This window comes from Somniosus microcephalus, chromosome 18 (genome assembly GCF_052327205.1).
Source record: "Somniosus microcephalus isolate GS21.2 chromosome 18, FLI_Smic_1.0, whole genome shotgun sequence".
NCBI lineage: Eukaryota > Metazoa > Chordata > Chondrichthyes > Squaliformes > Somniosidae > Somniosus > Somniosus microcephalus.
The window spans coordinates 67358220-67379431 of NC_141004.1; the positions used below are offsets into that span (position 1 = coordinate 67358220).

The 21212-nt window shown below is 44.2% G+C and overlaps 1 protein-coding gene across 2 annotated transcripts in view; it reads right to left on the reverse strand.

The window, feature by feature from the left end:
• Positions 1–2858: 2858 nt before the first annotated feature.
• Positions 2859–21212, reverse strand: part of LOC147105342 (AT-rich interactive domain-containing protein 2-like) — a 273552-nt gene continuing 255198 nt past the window's right edge. The window contains exons 17-22 of one of the 2 annotated variants that reach the window (XM_086011613.1): positions 19873–20011; positions 17739–17827; positions 11811–11934; positions 9863–9901; positions 8035–8126; positions 2859–7675 (exon numbers count right to left, since the gene is read on the reverse strand). In XM_086011613.1, coding sequence (XP_085867739.1) covers positions 7543–7675; positions 8035–8126; positions 9863–9901; positions 11811–11934; positions 17739–17827; positions 19873–20011 — 616 coding nt within the window. In that variant the 3' untranslated portion in view covers positions 2859–7542. The remainder of the gene's footprint in view (positions 7676–8034; positions 8127–9862; positions 9902–11810; positions 11935–17738; positions 17828–19872; positions 20012–21212) is intronic. The other variant, XM_086011614.1, reaches the window with a different exon arrangement.

Below are 21212 nucleotides of genomic sequence, written 5' to 3' on the forward strand. Positions count from 1 at the left end.
ACAGTCCAAAGATGTGCGGGTTAGGATGATTGGCTATGATAAATTGACCCTTAGTGTTAGGGGGATTAAATACGTGGGGTTACGGGGATAGGGTGGGATATGTGTAGGGGTTACGGGGATCGGGTGGGATATGTGTCGGTGCAAGCTCGATGGGCCGAAATGGCCTCTATCTGCACTGTGGGGTTTCTGTGATTCTGTGAATGAGAACAATATCATGTTGTCCTCAGGAATGAGCTCTTCACCAGTGGTTTACTGGAGTGACTTGTGCTTGAAGCAGTATGACGTAATACACACCAGGAAGGTTACCAATGTGAGTTACATGATCGTAAATGAGGTGGCAGTAAGAGAATTGCAAATAGCCTCATCATCCATGGGCTCAGGAGGTAAAAAAAAAAAAGACCTTACTTTCCAGAACTCTATTCCTAAATCCTTCCGTCTTTATTTCTGTCTGTCTTTAAAAGCTTCCTGTAAACCCATCTCTTTGATCACCTCAACCTCGCTCAGCCCCCTTCCCAAAAGACTCGGTGTCTGTTCCTTCTCCCTCTGTGAAGCACTGTGTCGTTTTTCTATGTCAAAGGCACTAAATAAATGCAAGTTTTTTTGACACCCGTTACGAAGGCCGTCACTCAGGGAGAGGTAACGAAGGCTGGTCACCTCCTTTGGGATTCACCCCAGCATGAGTCAATGCCTTCAGCCCACGAGGGAAAAAAATTGGAAAAAAGACTAGGGGGGAGAAATTCGGTGGGCTGCGCCACCAGTTAGCGCCTAAAGAGGGCACTCATTGGCTTTAGCGCCACTGGCCACGCCTTCCCCGATATTTAGCTGGGGCGCTAATGGTGGCGTTAGCCTGTTGCGCTGCGCCGCCACCGATGACGCCATCGGTGTGCACAGCGCCCCGATTGCGATATTTGGCAGCGACCGCCTCTATAGCGCCACTCGTGCCCGGTTCACGGGGCCTACCTGTGGCGGCAGTGGCGCAAATTAAGGTGGAGGTGCAGGGCGGCCGTTTTTTCGGCGGCCGCCTGCCAGCACCTCCATCTCTGGCCTCCTGTTCTCCCTCCGCGGCATTGCCGGCTGTTTTCCAAGAACCCAGCACTTCTTGGTGCAGGGCTCTTTTGCTGGCACTCGCGATCGCTCATCGTGCTGGTGCAGGCCCCTCCCCCTTAAGAATGGGAGGAAGGCCTGCGGTACTGCAGCGTGCCGTGCCGCAGCGTGTGGCGCTGCGGCACGTTGCGCTGCGATATTCAGTTTCAGCGCCCGAAGAGGGACGCGGAGCGCCTCGCCCCGTGTCCCTCTTGGGGCGCTCAAGCTGAATTTCCGGCGATCGCTGCTGCTCCGATCGCAGCGCAAAATCTGGCGCCCAGGCGAGCTTGGCGCCCTGTTTGCGGCTCCACCCAATTTCTCCCCCTAGGTGTTAAAGACCCCTCTATATCTGATACCCTTTGAGTCCAACATTGCTAACTGTAAGGATCAGATGGCTAGGTTTTTTTTTCATTTTTTTCCAACACTGCCCTGAAGATGGTGACTTGCTCTGGGGGTTCAGTTCGTCAATCTCACCCAAGAGGCTGATTTTTAAGTTTGAGCCTAAACAGTGTCAGCAGGGTATTGGGCTATGGGGAGCCTCGATACTCTAACTGAACCCTATCCTCACCAAACATCCGAGCATACAAACTTTCCAGCAAATGCCACCAGTTAGTGGTCAGGTGATGGACCCAAGCTGAATTTTCCTAACGCAGAGGTGCCAATGCTTGATGTGTCCCCAACGGTGCCCGGGGATCAACTAACCGCACAGATCAAGGAATTGAACCTGGGCCCTTTCTTGGTTCCACATCACAACAACAACAACTTGTATTTATATGCATCACAGGGTGCACACAACCACTGAGCTTGCAGGGGAGCCGCATTGACGGCCTTTACACCACCCTATGGCGATACAGCAGACAGAGATGAATTGGCCAACATTTGGGGTGCCACAAACATGAAAAACAAAATTTGAATGTTCATCTTCTGGCAGTGCTACAAATTTTAATTTCACAATGGGATTAATTACACACAGTAAAGCTCACCATCAAGGTCAACATCATAGCTCCAAGATATATTGGGAATTCCTGTGAGCATAGGAAAATGCCACTTATAATTTGTTCTTTCTCAGCAATGCAAACACTCCAACTAGGAAGCAAAGGGCTGTACACAACCCAGAGTGTTGGATGTCAACCTGAATTTATTTTTAATATCTGTTAAAAGTGACAAAAGTATATACTGAACAATCCTTAAAATAACCAATATTTGATAGAAGCAAATCATACCACAATCTGTAAAGTGTCTGGGATAAAACAGGTCACCTATACACACAATGTAAGGAATTGAGAAGCCTCAGGATGAATGCAAGTGTCACATGCACCCAGAAAGTGAAAAACTCTCGATAGTCACCTTGCAGAATAGCCTCAATTTCCTTTTCATTTCAAAAAATTTGAACAATTAGCAGTTCCTCGGTTGTGAAGTAAAATCCAATGGCTTCTCACGAGAAACAGTATCTTCCAAGACAAAAATGTCATAATGTAGCCACATTCGTAAATGGGACACATGCTTATTCAGCTCTCATTGGGAAGCCTCGTCCTCCAGCCTCCTATCATTGACCATAACAGCAACAGCTGAATCACCAACTTTCTTTGTACCGAAGTTTAAATGTCAGAAAGGGTTGGTGTAATCATCCTAATGCTATCCTTTTCTGGTTTAAATTCCAAAATCTCCAGATTTTCCCTAGTTAGAACCTGTTGGCTTGAGAAAGTACAGATGGTGGGAATAACCTATGATATGGAAAAATTGGAACAGATATTCTTTGTGATCTGGGATATATCAATCCAGGGACCTAAAATAAAAAAATTTGGTTAGATGCTACAAGTTTGCAATACCATACATAGACAACATGCTACAATTGTCCAATACAAGATGTTGGATCTTATTAATAGAGTAAAATATAGCAAAATTAAACATTTTTAGCTATGCCCTTCTCACTACTTCCTATTGGGAATTGTGTTTATGCACTGTCTCCTGTGTAAACCAGGCCAGGTCTTCCTCGCTACTTCCTATGGGGAAGGACGCCTTTCTCTCTTCCCTCTTCTATCGACAATAGAGGAAGCACTGAAGCAGTCAAATACATGCAAATCAGGTTCAGCTGGTCTCTGGGGATATTTATTTCCATTCCTTGCATCCAACTATTTAAGGCACGACAGCAGCAACAGTATGTCCCCTACATCTATAGCACAGATATAAGCAAAGGAGACACTGTTCACATTCATATGCAGAATCTTTTCTCAGATTAAACACATTGGTAGAATTCATGATCGGATTATACAAGGCTTATGGAAGGAATGACCTTGAATGTTTTTTCATTTAGTTAGGACTCAAATCCAGATTCCAACTAAACTCGGTGGAAAGTGCACTGCTGTGGTGGTCATCAGAATGGGGAAGCTGCTCTGTGCTGAGTGAGCTGATCTCGGCGAAGGGAAAAAAAACGGGAAGACAAAATTAAAAATGTAAAGTCCACATGCATCGGATTAAAAAAGAAAAAAATCTTGAAAAAGTTCAAATTTGTTCTCAACTTAATTGGACTATTAAAAGGTATTGGCCCCAATCTAAATTGAATTGTACAGTATTGGGGGAAATCTGAGGAGGAAAATGGAAGAATTGTATTCCCCTATTTGAAATTATAGTACAGGTAATACCATCAAGCTCAGTGGATAGTTTATTTTGTTCCCCTCAAGGTTCTCATTAGTGTCTCCCAAATAATACATTTCCAAGCTGGGAGAGGATGATACTAAACGGACAATGACATTTTCACGACCATAGTTAACATTCCTAGATCAATCGGGTGCCATAGTGGGCTCAGCCAGTGATCTCACTCAGTTGTTATCCAGTGACTTCTATTGGACGGGCATACGTAGACATTAAGCAAAGATAGGATCAGCTTGGTCTCTCCTACCCTGCTCCAACAATAATCAAATAGCCTGCCGACATTCACCATCTCGGCTCATATATGAACTGTAGGTATTGGGGGTGTAGCGGGTGTACTGGAAGGCGTATGTGGATTCATACCTCAGTTTGAGTCATTTCTTCAGTACAAATGACAAGGAAGGAAATTGGAAAAAAAACAGTTCTGATCAAACAACCTTTCAATTAAGTCAAGCCAAACTGACACCACTTCTAGTATCTATCACCCGACGTAACTCATGTGATGGGTGGTACACTGCCAACCTGACCATGAACAGGTTTAGTCTTCCCCTCAGAGAGGAAGTGATCAGGACCCTGAATCAGACAGTTTACACAAATTCAACTTGAATTTTCACACCTTCATTTGACTTTGAAACTAGATATTGGGCAGTAAGTTAAATTGTGAACAAAGACTGGAATAGTCCCATATTTTATACTTGTAATTTTACTGTAAAACAGAACTTGGGTCATACAGTGCACAAAAAACAGTACTGCACATACATCTTAAAATACATTCTTCTTTAAAAAAAAACGTTTTTTTGCATTGCAGTTTGGTGAATGTACTAGGAGATACTAAATTATTTGATATACGTCTTGCAATTACACAAAGAATAATGGACATCTGGGACTGATTACAACATGGCAATCTAATCAATGGCTTCAGATGGTGCTCATAAACTGCAAGAGTAAATCTCAAGCAGCTTGTGAAAGTCAGCCAAACCTCAAGACTGGATAACTGCCTTCCAATCACTTCCAAGCTTTAAAACAAAGATGGATTTATTCAGTCTTCGGTATATTTTGGTTTCTGTAGTGTGCTCTGCACAGTGACGTTCATGCTGGAGGATTAATGATTGTGCGATTGCCCTGTATTAGAGAAATGCTTCTCCTTTTCTATCAAGTTTCTTCTGCCCCCTCACCACCACTCCTAATAGCATTGAGTCATCGCTAGGGTTTCTTTCCATGGGTGGTCATCCTCAGATACCTCTCTCAAGCAGGCATTCATGCCTAGGCCAGGCAGTGAGCTTTGGCAGACTATCAGACTTTGAGAGGCAGCTGAGTATGGTCCGGTCCTCAGCAGATGTTCACACACATGCACTTGCAGCAGATGTTGCTGAATAGCTATCAGAGTCGGAAACCTGACTAAATTACCTCATTTGTACCCAGGGTGCTGAGGCCAATTGCAGCACCCCTACTGCCGACTGGGCCGAGATCAACTAACCCAGCACAAATGTGATCAAACCCGGGATCTTGCTGTTCTGTATGTGTATGCTTCTCACTACTTTAATCTGTTGAACCATCAGGAGGGCACAGTGAAATCCTATGGTTAATCATTACGTTTAATTACAATATATTCCCCTTTAGCCAACCATACCAGGATCATCAGTGGCGAGGCACACAAAGAAACCAAGGGAACACAAACTAACCATAGGCAGGAAAGTCACGTTGTACCAAAAGCGGAGGCATTATACTGTACACTAAAAAACACTTTAATATGTCACGGGTAGAAAAACGGAACAAAGGAATAACAAGGGAAATATCACACCTACACGAATTACAAATATAACACAGGTGAAAATAAAGCTGTATAAAACGTCATGTATTTAAATACATTTACAAATTAAAAAAAAATTCCTATACAAGTTCTGAAGGTTGTGCTGCGACTAAAGGTTTTCTAAAATGGGCCCTAATCTCAGGAAAAATGCTGTAACAGATTTTTTTTTTAAATTCTGTCTTGGAATTTTTACCTTTTATAGAAAAATGATGCGATATATTATTTCATAACAAGCAAAAGCTTTACATGGTGTATAATACAAAAACCACAGCTGCACAAAACTGTGCCAATCTTATTATACAGCATCAGTACCTTTGTGAAGTTATGTACACAGTTCCACGCTGCTCGATGCAGTGTTTTATGTATATGCTTTTACATACATATGGCAGGTAACATACAAAAACTAGATCCTTTGATTCTAGGTGGGCGCTTACTCTTCACGTTAGCCAGTGGTGCAATGAATGTAAGCTGACCGAAAAAAATAAAAAGGTGCCACCAAGACAAAATGAAGTTCATGCCATTAATGGGGACAAGGGTTAATGGGAGTACTTTTTCATATGGAACATTTTCTCAGGCACCAATTGATTCCGAGCAGTTAGATCCGTACTGATTGTCCCTATTAAAGCAAAACATTTCTGATAATCAGGAAGATTTAAATTTCACCCTGGTGTCCCAATTAACCAGCGTCAACTGCAGTGGCAAAATTGCTGCAATCTCATTTTACCTCCACCAGATAGCTTTGTTAATGTTCTATGGTGTTGCACTTTCAAAGCATGCTGGCAACATCTAGTGGTACAAAGTTGGTACTGCAACTGGTACAAAGCTGCCTTGGTACGGATGTCTGCAGCCGTGGCTGGAAAGACACCTCATTTCTGCCCTGCGGCTAATTTGGGTTCTATCCTAGCGCTCACCCAGATTTCACTCCTTGCAAATGCTGCACCTCTCTTCCCTTCATTCTCCTGCAATGGTATGTAGGCATTTTCGATATTCACAAATATTTACACAACTCTGAAAAGGGGACATCAAATCTGTGGTAGTTTACATATAATAAATAAATGGAAAATGCTCCACTTCAAACAGGGGACAAAGTGGGAAAACTTCAAGTGTTGTGCAGTTCGCAGCTTTTAAACCGTAAATATTAACTGCAAAACTATATCCAGACATCTGAATGCAGGAAACTCTTCCCGGGCAGAAAGCTGACAGACCCTTAGCTCTAGGCACAAGCATTGACCAGCAGCCAACTGGGCTCTTGCAGGATTTCAGGGCACAGCGAGGCCTACTCAAATGAGTAGGAACACTGGAGACTGACGTTCTCATGAGCAATAAATCTGCAACACTTTGGAAAAAATGCACAGAGAAATGAAATATAAATGATTTTTTTTATAAATATATGGATGAAAATTCTATATCCTTGGGCATTTTTTTTTAAATCACAGAGATCTCTCTCATAGGAAGAATAGTGACTCAAGTTGTAGGCTCCCTGAGACAGGCTGCAGGCGCCTAGACTGACTGCAAAGTTTTACAGGTGCCTGGAGACAGTACCCAGCAGTTTTTCTGTTCAGGTTCGTTCCTTTGCTCTGTGTGTGGTGTGTTTATGAGTGTGTGTGTGTGTGTGTGTTTATGAGTGTGTGTGTGTGTGTTTATGAGTGTGTGTTTATACGAGTGAGTGAGAGTGTGTGCGAGTGTGTACGTGTGACCAGGTTAATGTTCTCATCTTATACTGACCACATCTTCAGGTGTCACAAAACCTTCTGTTCTGACAGAAAGGTCTAGAGCGAGATGAGAGACTAAGGTGATGCAGGAAGTTCTGGTCTCTGGCATAACAGGGACATTCCTGCAAAACCAATAATTTAAAAAGATCAGTCCTTTTAATTTTATGTTATAGTAAACGGGTACAAAATGTAGACAGTAAGGTTCCAGTTCTTCATTTGCACAATGATTACACTTCCTCCTTTGACCCTTGTTTACTGTCGCTGGATTTTTATTGTATCAAGTTCTTCTCAGCGTTTGCTTTCTGTTGGCTCTGATTGTTCTTGCGAGTTGAGTTCATAAAGGCATTTAGCAAGTGCAGTGGAAGCCTCCATCCCACTGATGGCCAGTACAGATAGGTGGTTCTCGTGCCGCTTCAGCAATCTGAGATGAGAAAGCAAGCAGTTTCAGATCTTTTATTCATTGGCAGAATATAAAACCACACTGGATCCCAAATACTGATGGGATTTTTACTTAACGTACGTCAATGCTACACAATAGAACAAAGTTGTAGAACTGCTGTTCTGAAATCGGGAGAAACTGATTGTGACTAAAAACAAATTCAACTAGTGTTTAAAAAAAAAAATAAACATAAGGGTTATGCGTTTTAATACTCAAGTGAGCTCTTGATCTTATTTCAATGCCAGCTGTGGAAGGGATTGAACTCAGAAGTATTTTCCCTAAGTGAAGATGGCTATCTGTGTCAGAAGATATTTTATAAATAGAGGCAAAATGGAACTTACATTCGCCCAAGCTCTGAGTATCTAGCAACATTCTTCAAGATTAAGGCAGAAGTCAAACGAATATGCTTCACAATCGGCCCTTCCTTCTCATCCTGCCAAAGAAATGAATATAAATGAAAATCATGGAAACTATACATATATATATATAAAAATGGTAATTTAAAGAGGAGAGAAATAGACTGCTCCCTTACAGTGGTAGAAGTTCAGGCTCATGCCCATAGTTTCATCTCAGCTGAACCACTGGGACAATTAAAATAGCAGCAGGAAAATCTGAGGTAGCTGAATGGCCTACTCTACTACATAACCTAACAGCACATTACAGAGCAACATGAGCAGAGACCTCCGGGGCCAGTCGCCTACATGTCCTTTTCTTTTTCTCCCCCTCTCATGAAAGTATTAACATCTTACTGGGGTATGAATGCTGTCAGGCTAGTCAACTGTGGGGTACAGCAGTCGAGTTCAATCTTGTCCTCACCAACATCCACGTTCCAGCACAAGTCACTAGGTAGAAATCACAAGCAGGTGCCATGACTGATTTTCTCCCTCCTGAGCCCAGGAGCGCTGGCGACAATTACAGTGCCCCAATTGCTACCCAGCACTGGTCTAGAATCAAGCACAAGACCTTCTGATCTATATAGCTTATTATAGGGTAGGCTTTACATCCCCTTAAAGAAGTAATGGTGTTTATTACTCAAAATAAGAGGATTTTCTTATCTAAACATCACTAATGGGGTGTAGATGCTCAGAGCTTCTGCTTCCTGGCTCCTTGCTGTCCACCCTGCCTGGGTCATTTAGATCTATGGGAGAAACCTTGTTTGGTCTTGGGTAGCTCTGAAACCAAGGTGCTGCTTGATGAAGCTGTGCCAAGTACAGGAAACTCTCTGGTATCCGGCACCGACGGGACCGGGATGGTGCCGGTTGATTAAAAATTCCGGATGACGAAGAGGGTTATCTACCAAGGCTATTTTTAAACAAACAAAGAGTCAGACTCCTCTTATTGAGGTGTTCGGACTTCTGACAGTGCCAAGAAGCCGAGTAGTGGCAGTTTGAAGAACTACCCACACTGACTAACTCAGCCACCGCGGGAGACTCGGCAACATTTCCGGTTATTGAGGTGTTTTCGGAGTATGAATTTTGCCAGTTAATAGAGAATTCCAGATATTTAGGTGCCGTTTAAACGAGAGTTTCCTGTAGCTTATTCACTGAAAACCTGGGATCCCAAAATCATACATTGCGACTGACGACAATGCCTTGTGGTACGTCTTAGCACTTGCATCACAGTCATCAGCAGCACCCGCTGCAGCAGTTTGGCTATCTGAACAATGGCATTTGTGTTTGTCTAAACTTTACTCCAGAGTATAGCGGGAGTTTAGGCATTAGAAGAACTGATCTGCAATAGACTGTATCTAAACAAATCTAGTAAATCTGATAGAAAGCAATTACATCTGCAATCTGTCTTATGCATACAATTTTGAGCCCCAGATGTCAATCGTTTTAACTGTCAGGTGACTTTCAATACCTTGCACATGGAAAATAAGAAAATAAATGGAAAATAATGAGAGTTCGGTGCAGGCTGTATATAAAAAGACTCGTGTGTCACAAAACTTCTGGGAGTAAATTAGGTTAGGAGGCCATGGCTGCTACGTAACTTAGATTAGGCATATCAATACAGTTACCAAGTTTACAACGGAGACCCTATTAGTAATGGTATTTTGGGACCTGGATTTTGATTTGTCAGGCAATGCAAGCAACGCACTCAAGAAAAGAAGCTCAAGTGCAGTGAGGGGCAGAGAAATGTTGGAATAGTTTCCAATGTCTCCAGGAGCACCTGAAGGGAGTACTTCCTCTTCTTCAAGTCCACGTTCATCTGAAAAAAAATAGGGTACCCTTACTATAAGCTTAGGGTGAAACCTATTGACAAGCTTAGGTTTGTCAACACTCACCGCCACCACCCCCCCCCGCCCGATGCCAGTCTCATCTAGGTCAGTGCTCAACTGAAGGTGCTATGGTACCCATCTGATCAAAGCCAGACATATGCAGCAGAAGGCAGAAACAAATTAATCCTTCAGAAGCTCTCAGAGAATTGGCTCATTAATCAACACTTTAGATTTTGCGGGGAAAAAAGTGGGGGGGGTTAAGTGTCAGGAAGCATTTCCTCCTGCTTTGGTTTGGTGTTGTTGTCCCGAATGGCAATGATGCCAAACTGGGGACTGCAATAAGTGGTGTCAATGACAAGACTCGAGGGAGTAATGATACTGCCCACTCACCAGTCTCCAGTGTTTTTGGCACTAGGTTGGAACTGGTGCTCATAGTTCTGTATTCATCAAATATAAACTTTTATGAGGAACCAATTGCAGACAATTATGAGCTCTTTATAGGTTCTAAATCAAGCATAAAATTTAGTTGTCCATTCACCAAAATGCAACTGCAATATGTAACCCGATGCTATCCACTGCCCAGTCTCTGGTGCCCATCTTCAACTAGGCTGTTTACCCACCACGATTTGGTGTCAACTTGGTGTAGAAGGTTGTGGGTTCAAGATCCACTCCAGGTGTTCAGCACATAATCTAGGTTTTCACTTCATTACAGTTCTGAAGGGAATGCTTCATTGTCAAAGGTGGTGGCTTTGGACAAGCTGTTAAATTGATGTCCCATCGGTCTGTCGCATGGCACTATTCCAAAAGGGGTAGGGGAGTTCTCCCAGTGTCCTGGCCAGCAACAAACCATCCCTTGACCAACACTACCAAAACAGATTCACTTGTCAATTATTTCATTGCTATTTGAAGGCCTTGTGCATGCCTATAAAACTGTAACTACACTTAAAAAAAAGTAATTCATTGGCTGTGAGCATCCTAAGAGTATGAAAGCCCTATATAAATGCAAGTTCTTTCTTAGAGTACTTGGGCACAAGGAACCATTCAGCCTATCAAAGCCTAGTATCACTTGGTGGCCAAGCACTATGAACGCTCATCTTTACTCACTCATGCAATCTCACTTTGTATGTGGGATTGGTTATTATTGAGCGAGGACACTCATAAAATTGTGGAAACAAGACAACTGGTGTTTCGGAGTCCACCACATACGGTAAACACAATCTTTTAAAATTTATTTCCTGTCATTGGCACCACCCATTGCAGTCCCCAGTTTGGCATCATTGTCATGGTCTTAAAAATATTACACGGTTCCTTAATCAATTTAATAGAGAGAACAGCAATAAACATAGGAATTCCAGTAATCATCAATAAAAGTAAGTGCCTGGCTAGTAACTGACACCTCAACTGGTGACTCCAGTGTTTGCTCAGTGTGTAGCAACAAAGGACAAACTTGCGTTAAATAGCACCTCATCACATCCTGGGGAGGCCCAAAGCACTTCACAGCCAATTAATTACTTTTGAAATTTAGCAATTGTTAGTAGGTAGACAAAAACAGTAGCCAATTTGTGCACAGCAAGGTCTCACCCCCAACTGCAAATAAGATGTCTCTTTTTGTTTTGGTGGTGTTGGTTGAGGAAGGAATGTTGACCAGGACACCTCCCTGCTCGTCTTTGAATAATATCATGGGATCTTTTATGTTTACTTGAAGAGAGCCTCGGTTTGGTGGCTCACCTGAAAGAAGGCACTCCTTCAGTAGTACACTGAAGTGCCAGCCAAGCTTACGTGCTCAAATCCTGGAGTGGAGCCTGAACACACAACCCTCTGACATTTAGAAGTCATTTATTACCTCTTATGTGTTAAAAAAATGTTTTCCCTTCCAGAGGAGTTTTAGCAGATATTTACCAAGTAATTCTTAAAAATAAGGTTGCGGGAGCCTTTCCTTAGAGCCATTAGAGCGGCGCTGGGGTGATTGACCAAGGCCTTGTGAGTCTTAGGTGTCGGAGCTGTACCATCTGATGGAGACGGCCTGAAGAATAAAATATTAAGAGACATTAAACTCAGGATAGAGGTTACCACATCCAGTCTCTTGTGAGATTTCAATGCAGAGATGTGTGATGCATTCAAAGACAATTATGGGTCATATATAAAGGAATTTAGTAATGAGCAATTCATCCTGGGACGTGATTAACTCGCATGTAATGACCCAAAGCATTTAAGAACCCCATGATGTAGAACACTAAGGGGTTGTGAAGTCCCACCAATAACTTTGTTCTGGACATTAAAACAGGTCCTGAAAATATCTTCAAGCAACACTATTTGATATGGCCCAGGGTGCTAGTGTCCAGCTTACTATCGAATGGAAGGGTCAAATGTGGAAGATCTAGTTTGTATAAATGCCACCTTAATGCAATCAACTATTATACCACTCCAAATATACAAGTCCATTTCTGGTACTGAATTATGGAAGTACAGAAAGTGATATAGTCTGTATATGGATTTCAAGAAGGACTATGTGAACCTGGCTGCCTAATACATAAAGGCAGGTTATAGTCATGCTGGAATAGTTTCCATAACCCATAGACAAACACAGTATCCTTTAAATGCTTTAATTGTTTTTGGAAGGGATTTTGTGTGGCTACTAATTTCCACAGCAGGCAAAGTGGAATTTGACTGTGACAATCAAGATAGTGAGCTGCTGTACCTGGAGAAGCTGCAGATGTCATACTATATGATGGATGGAATGGAACAGTATTAAATACCTCAAAGTTGTCATGAAAAAAAAAACGTTGCAATTTTTACAACTTATCACCCACCTCCGTCCCTGGCTCATCCCATCTGCCGCTGAATCCCTCATACATGCAGTTATCACCTCCAGACCCAACTATTCCAACGCTGATGAAGTTCAGTTCTGACGAAAGGTCATCGACCTGAAACGTTAACTCTGTTTCTCTCTCCACAGATGCTGCCTGACCTGCTGAGCATTTCCAGCATTTTCTGTTTTTATTCCAACACTCTCCTGGGTGGCCCCCTAATTCCACCCTCTACAATCTTCAACTCATTACAAAAAAACTCTACTGCCCGTATCCTGTCTGGCACCAAGTCCCACTCACCCATTATGCCCGACCTCACCAATTTACATTGGCTCCCAGCACCCCCAATGTCTTAAATTTAAAATTCTCATCCTTCTGATTAAATCCCTTCATGACCTCGCCCCTTCCTACCTCTGTAACCTCCTCCAGCCCTCCCATACCCTCCTCCCAGAAGTCTCTGTACCTTTGTCTCTTGTGCATCCCCTTCCCTTTGCCCCACCATTGGCAGCCGAGCTTTCACTTACTGAGACCTCATGGTCTAGAAATGTCTCCCTAAACCCCTCCATCTGCCCATCTCTTCCGCTAAGTGCTCCTTAAAACCCACCTCTTCGGTCAGCCCAATATCTCCTTTGGCTCTGCATCGATTTTTTTAAATTGTGCCTCTGCAAAGCACTGTGTGATGTTTTTCTATGCTATATAAATGCAAGTTGAATTTGTTGTGGAGTTGTTTATTTTTTTGTGCACTGGGAGATGGAATACTGTTTAGACCCCATGGGCTCGATTTTAACTCAGCTGTCAGGCGGGCTTTGAGGCGTGTGGGGGGGGTTAAAAATCGCAAAACCTGGGGGTCGGGACCCCCCCCCCCCACCCCGCCTGGTTCCCGACACCTAGTCATTTTAACCCAGGCGTGTCTGATGGTCCCGAATCAGTCCCACCTGCAACAGGCGGAACTGGTCTTTAGGGCCCTTAAACAGCACTCATTGGCCTTTATAATCCCATTTTAACAGGCCCTTGCCCGTTTAACCCTTTTCCCACGTAAAACACGCCTGGTGGGGATCACGCCTGTGAAACCTGGCGTGAGCACTATTGGCTTGCTGACTATCAGCTGAAGGTCAACCATTAAAGGGGAGATTTGATCAGCCATCATTTGCAGGTGGCAGGACTTTGCTGTTTCAGGCCTGGGGCAACTTTTACCAGGCTTAACCACACCTGTGGAAGGTTGGAGCCTCACACACTTCTCCAGTGTGACCTCCTGCGAAACCCCTCTCGCCAGCCTCACTCAGCGCTTCCTCAACTGAGGCATCTACCAGAAGCATGGGAGGCCTTTTTTTCCTTCCCTTCTTGGCATTAGAGGACCTCCAGCCCCATTCGCGAAATGACACACGCCACAACTGCAGAAGTTGCCATCAGAATTTTTATGCAAAACAAACAACTGATGGCATTTTTACAGAACATTTCACCCAAGTGACTACCCTTGTGACTTTGTGCTTTATTTTCCTCTTACTACGTAGTGGTTCCCCTGTGGCTTCAGCAGATGTGGAGGCCCCTTACTCACTTTCCTGCTGCTCTTGTCTCGACACCTTTGGCGGGCGTCCTCTGGGGTGGCGAGCCTGTGAGGGCTCGTCAGCAGTCTGCTACTCCTGCGGCTGTGCAGGAGTTGAGACGTCTATCTCAGTTGGGTGTGGACTCCGGCGGGGCTCTGACCGAGGGCTCTGCAGTGGCATGGAAGTGTGAACGCTTGGAGAGGAGCCCCCCACTTCCTTGAGGTCTGCCACCAACCTCCCTCTCATGGGTCAGGTCCCCCTCAGTGCCTGCAAGTGGCTTGAGAGCACCTTGCTGCACATCAGGGGGGCCATGGGGACCCGTATCTGCAATGGCAGTCCTACTCAGAATGACTTCCATGAAGGTCTGGTTTCTCTGTTCAATAGATGCCCATCGCTCCTCAAGAGATGTCATTCTATTCTGAACACTCACCGTGTTTTCCATACCCTGGCGACTAACCTCCTCCATGGCCGTAGCCCTCCACTCCTCTACCGTAGCCAGCCTTACCACGGAGGCAGCAATCATTTCCACGTAGGTAGGCATCCATTCCATGTTGTGTTCATGCGCCAATGACTCCACAAAGGCTCTGCTCATGTTCGCTATGGACTCCTCCATTCACTCCACACTCGCAGCGACCCTAGAGACAAAACCTGCCAGAGACTCCTGCATCTGTGCCTGGAGTTCCATCACCTCTGATCTTACGGATGGACCCAGAGGCAGAGGGTCGACATGCAACTGAGCCGAGTTGGCAAAGTCCTGCACCCTCCGACGAGGACTCTCCACTGCTGTCCCCGTCTCCACAATCTGCTGATGCTCACTTGTGAGTTGTGAAACACCAGGTGACAACTCTACTCTATGTCCCGAAGGTCCCACCGAGGTGTGAGTGTCTGCGCTGGTGCTGGGTGCGCTTATTTCTGCTGACACTGCGCCCTCAGAGGCTGCAGATTCCTCTGAGGAGTCTGGCATCTCGGGCTCTTCCTCCTGCACACTGGGGCTCTCGATGGTCCTGTGGGGGAGTCAAGGAAAAAGTTAGAGATGTGATGCCAAGGTTACATGCACATTGCATTCTGCAGATGATCATAAGTCCATATGATGTCGCTTCAGAATCATTATCAGCGACTCATGCAATGCCAATGAGAGAGATGGAAAACTATTCTGTCACCAGCTCGCGGGGATGCACCTGTCTCTCCTTCCCCAACTTCCGCATCTATGTCAGCCCCGACAATCTCCAGGACGCCTTCCTCCCAGGGGGTGAGCGGCGCTAATAAGGGCGGCCCTCCTCCTGTCCTGGCTCGCTCTCTTTTCCTGCAATGAGGGAGACAAGTGGAGGTTGAGTGAGAATGAAGGAGTGAGTGCAGAGATTGCATAGCATAGATACTTAGAGGGAGACAAAGATGGAGTGAGGTTGCAAGACCAAGGGCCCTCCCTGTGTGTAGTCAGTTGTGTTCAAAGCATCAGAGTGAGAGGGAGTGTGAGGGCTGCATGGTGGAATAGTTATGTGAATGTGAGCATAGAGAGAGAGGGAATGGGTAAGGGTGCATGGATGTGAGTGTCTAGTGGGATGTGGAGGAAGAGACTGCTAAAGCTGAGTGCTGGTGAAGAAAGGCAATGGGGATCAGATTGAGGGTGATGGAAACTTCATACAGTACTTACTTTTCCAGTGCGATGAAGGTCATGGAATCTTTTCCTGCACTGCATCCAGGTGCGCCGTGTGAGCCCCAAGGAGTTGACTTCACCAACCACCTGTAGCCACACAGCCTTGGTCTGACTGGGAGGCCTCTTCCTCCCTGAAGGGAACAGGACCTCCCTGTGGGCCCTAGCACCATCCAGCAATGCCTGGAGTGAAGCCTCATCATACTTGGGGGCAGCTCTTGCCCTCCCGCTGGCCGTTGCTCCCGTGCCATCTCAATGGTGAAGTTTGGAAGCCTGCAGAAGAAGCAAGGCTGGCTGTGGACCTTAAAAGCAGCAGCAATGACGGCATATTCTGTGACTTTCTGACTGGAGATACTCAATTGCCAAGGCTTCCCACACGTTGGAAATCAGTTGGTCAATTGAGTTAAAATTGCATCAATCTCATAGACCCATTTAGATTCGTGTGGGAAACACCAAATTCGGGGAACCCGACAATTCCCCGCACCAAAGTTAAAATCGAGCCCTGGTGTCAGCATCAAGCACTCAGGTCAAGCTCAGAGAAAATACCTTTCTACTCTGCCCCAATAAAGTGCCTCAGACCCAACCTTAGAAGAATGCCTACTGTACAGGTGTGATTCAATTTCTTACACTCACTATCCTTATTCAGGACCAGTTTTGTGTTGTGGGCAAGTACTCACAAGGAATTGGGTTGAGATTATTCAAATTCATAGCACAAAGAGTTTGTACAGCCAACAGAGCAGACTTTCATCCCATCGGTGCAAGCTGGGTTTGAACCCGGGTCTCAGAAATATCACACCGTCTGACCCACTGAGTCCTCCAAAATCTGAGATGCACTTGATGGATGTGATACATATTGCTTGTACAACACCGTCTGTATTTTGACCCCACAAATGACATTTTGACTTATTACAGATGTTGAGCTCCATGTTGTCTCATATTAACTTCACCAAAATGAAGTTGGCAGGTGCTAACTGATCACATCACACAGAAGGATTTGTTTAGTACTGAAGTGGTAGACAAGTCCTGGTGGTGCTGTTGCCTGCCTGACAATTTCTGTAATTAACAGCACCAATCATAGCTTCTCCAAGGAACATGTGCACGCTCCAATTTTAGTAAAGGTTTCTGTTGTATCTTGTCCACAGATCATTTTGCAAAGAAATGGAGTGGAAGGAAACAATGTGCAATAGCTGCGTTAGGCCTCAACTGGAGTATAGTGGACAATTCTGGGCACCACACTTCAGGAAAGATGTAAAGGCCTTAGAAAGGGTAGAGGTGGTTTACTAGGATGTTAACAGGGATGAGGGACGTTAGTTATAAGGAGAGGCTGGAAAAGTTAGAACTGTTCTCCCTGGAACAGTGAAGGTTGGGAGGTGACCTAATAGAGGTTTCCAAGATGTTGAGAGGTTTTAATAGAGTAGAGAAAAATTATTCCCTCTGGCGAGTGGGTCAATACCTAGAGGTCGTAGATCCAAAATCGTTGGCAAAAGATTTAGAGGGGAGATGAGAAGAAATGTTTTCACTCAGAGCTGTCGGGATCTGGAACGTTCTATCTGGAAAGGTGGTGGAAGCAGATTCCATAAATAATTTTAAAAGGGAGTTAGACAGGGAGTTGAGGATGAGGAACTTACAGGGCTAAGGACAAAAAGTGGGGGTGTGGGACTAAGCACGACTGCATTGTCAAAGAGCCAGCACAGGCATGATGGGCCGAATGATTCTATGATTAAGGACCTGCAGGCACGAACCTGCATCTTAACAGCACCTTCATACATGGATGGGCGAATACTAGCACAACAGGGCATTTTATTTTCTGGAAGTGGGTACTTACCTTACTGCAGTTTGCGAGGTGCTCATTTGTGCTTTCTGCTCCAACCTCTTCAGTCCAACAAGCAGAGTCTCCCTTGAACAGTGTTTGTCCTATTGAAATGTCAAATCGTAAGCAGCAAAAAACTGAGATGCACTGACCTCAAATTAAATCCATGATAATTTCAACAAGTTGTACACACAGCCAGCTGAACATTTCTATTGCATTCTAAGTTGTCCTCAACACAGTGCAACGTAATACCTGAGGGGGACTATGGGTTTGCCTGAAAATGCAGTCTTTTAAGGCTAATGAGATTCTTAATGCTTTATTAAAATATATTTTCCTTCTGTTCCTCCGCCCCCAAAAAAACCAAGTGCCCAATTTTCTTATTCATAGATTATCCACATGGTCTGGGGGGATGGATAGGTAAGAAAGCTGCACAGCCCTCCACAATTCTGACCCTGATCTTATAATGTGCTTGCTCGAGAGGAAGCATGCCTTTTACAACATGCGAGTCTGAACAATGTTCACAAGCAATAAGTTAAGTGAACCTTTCTGCTCAGCGAGGTACTTTATATTTTTTTATATAAAAAAGCTGTGTTTATTTTGAGGGGAAAGAATTTGCATCACTTGCAAGTAGACAAAAATTTCATCATGGTTTCACACTGGCACTGCACACTCTCCTTTCAGCTATATTTTTAACACCCATATGAAAGTATTAGAACCCGAAAAAAAACTAATCTGTTTATTTTCAATATACTTCTGAACTCTGCATGTGAAGGATTGATTTGAGATGGTAGGCATGCTGAACAAAGTTGCATAATTATCCAGTCAAACTGAAGAGAATTAGAGAATTAGTTCTGACCAATCTTATCCAGGACTCTTGGACAATCAACACCATGTAATTCTTGCTGGGCCCTTCTCTAGAAAAGGCAGTAAAAATGCCACAGATTAGGAGTTGGAGCATTTTGCCCTTTCATTGGCCTAAATATTAGTTGTAGTGGCAACACATACACTCCTGAAACTATGAGACAAAACAGCGATAAAAGGAACTTTCTGCCGCAGAGTTCAAATTTACTAACTGACCGGTTTTGTTTCTAGCAATTTGTGGGTTACCGGAGATCACAAAGAAAACAGGACCGAATTATTCTCCTTTCCCTAGTCACCAAGGTTGAATATGGCCTGCAGTTGACTAGCCTAGTCCCCAGTGCTACTCTGACCACACAATAACCTGGAGACAAGCTCACTCTTTTTCTCCCTCCAATCTAGGAATGGGCCATGGGCCTTCTCAACACCAGTCCACAGGAATGCAGCAACTTGTGGAGGCTGGAAGCTTGCCCCTCCCCCCATGGGTGCGTCACCATGCACTGGTGCTCCAATGTGTTGCCAATATTAGGATTTAGAGATAAAATGGTTACAGTAGGCCTTAGCTTCTCTTCAGCTTGTAGATATCATTCAAGTCATTTTATACCTGACAATTCCTGAAAGAACTTTGCATATTTAGTATTTTCGATTTCATATGCTAAAGCCCCAGCTCAATGCATGAAAATCTATCTAATTGGACTGAAGGCCACATCACACACTGAATGAGGGTGTTCATACTGTATGGTGATATAGGTCAAGTGGCCAGAATTTCACTACTACTTTACAGTTTGCAATATACTTAGTCTGGATTTATTTTTCCTTATGTACAGTGAACATGACTGTTTCTTGCAGTTAGCAATGAAAGTACTAGCTTTAACATAAGTCATTTCCTTTGCCTTTTGATGGCTATTCTTCAAAGTCTAATGACGCAATTGGAATTTGAACAACTTGACGGTTCAGGTACTCAGAAGGATTTTGGGGAATCTGGATTTTGAAGCAGAATCACATTTAAGCACAGATAACCTGAGTCAGTTTTAGGTCACCCTGACATGAATTTCCTGTATGGGACTGGGCGTGCAAAATTACCACATTTATTGGGGGCGTGGAGCGAATGGAAGCCGGAAGTCAAGATGTACTCGACCACTTCCATCCTTTACCTTATACCCCTCATGCCTCTCCCACAAAACGACAAAAAATTATGACATCTTTTATTAATAAAGGCACCACTCTCCAAAGCTAAAAACAATCATTTAAAATTGATCAGGAAGTAAACCGTTAAATGAAAGAATATTACCTGCAGGTGTGTGATAAATGATAGCCTTTGTCGAGGGAGTGGCTCACAGCCCTCCCACATACATTGACCCTGATACACATCCTTTCCTCCGTGCTCAGTAGCTGCATGGTAAAACACCTGGGCGGGCGTCTCAAACCACCTGTGAATAGTAGGTTAGGTTAAACAAAGCAAAACTAAAGGTCAGTATTACTGACACTGTAAACACACACCCATACACAGAGGGCACCTTATAAATGAACTTTTTACGGTTATAAAATCTTTTTCTTCCCTCCCCCCATGTACTTCAGCTCTTCAGCAGACAGGACTGACCGCTTCTATCCCCCTGCCTTCTTCTCACCTCTAGGAGCGACTCACCAGCTGCCCAGAAATGGCTCTCTTTCCTCCTTCTAGAGGATATTGAGCAGAGATCGGCAGCCATCCCACGTGACGTGGCTGAGATTTGGAACCTGTTGGAGCAGGGACGGGCAAAGGTATCCCTACACACTGATGTCCCATAACACTATCCAGTAGGATTTGCCGAAATTTGAAGTTTTCTTACCTCCAGGATGATTTGGACCTACTTCATCTGCAAAAATATTCACCATGATAGATCGGGTAAAGGCAGTTCGACGCCTCTCACTGCAGGTTGCACTCCTGAGAGCTCAGAGTTGTGTCAAAGTTCACTATTGTAAAAAGGTTCCGACCAACCCTGACTTTGTGCAAATTTTGTACAACTGAGGAATGTTCAAAATTGATCAATGTTTACTCTCCCTAGTCTGGGAACATGTAGGCCAAATACATGGCGCCACCACTGCCATGACGGAGATCAACTAACTCACCAAGCAGCTCTATACCACACCACACTGTGCATTTACCAACTAAACAGTCACAGCAGCCCCAGCAAAAAGAGATGGATGGACAATAACTGGCTTGGGAATTTCCAGGCAATGGATTATTACTATGGGATTCAGAGAACCTGTGAAGAAATAGGATACAATTCTCAAATATAGCCAGGATAGCAAAGCTGCCTCTAAGATATAGAATGACCTCAGCACAGATGATTACTGAATTCAAGCCCAATGCTCCAGAGAAACACATCCACCACAGCATGTGTAATTCGTTGACTGAAGTCCTCACCAAACTGAAGACAGCCACCGGAAAAAGGGTGGGGGGAGAGTAAAGAGGAAGGCATCAAAAAACTGATGGATACCATTGTTCCCTGCAACAAGTCCCCTCTTCGCTCAGCACAGACTGAACATGAGCAACCAATAGGTTTGAAAATGACAACAATTCAAAAGGAATTTCACATGTAGATTTCTTAAGATTCAGTGCTCTAACAAGAATGTATTTACCCTCAATTC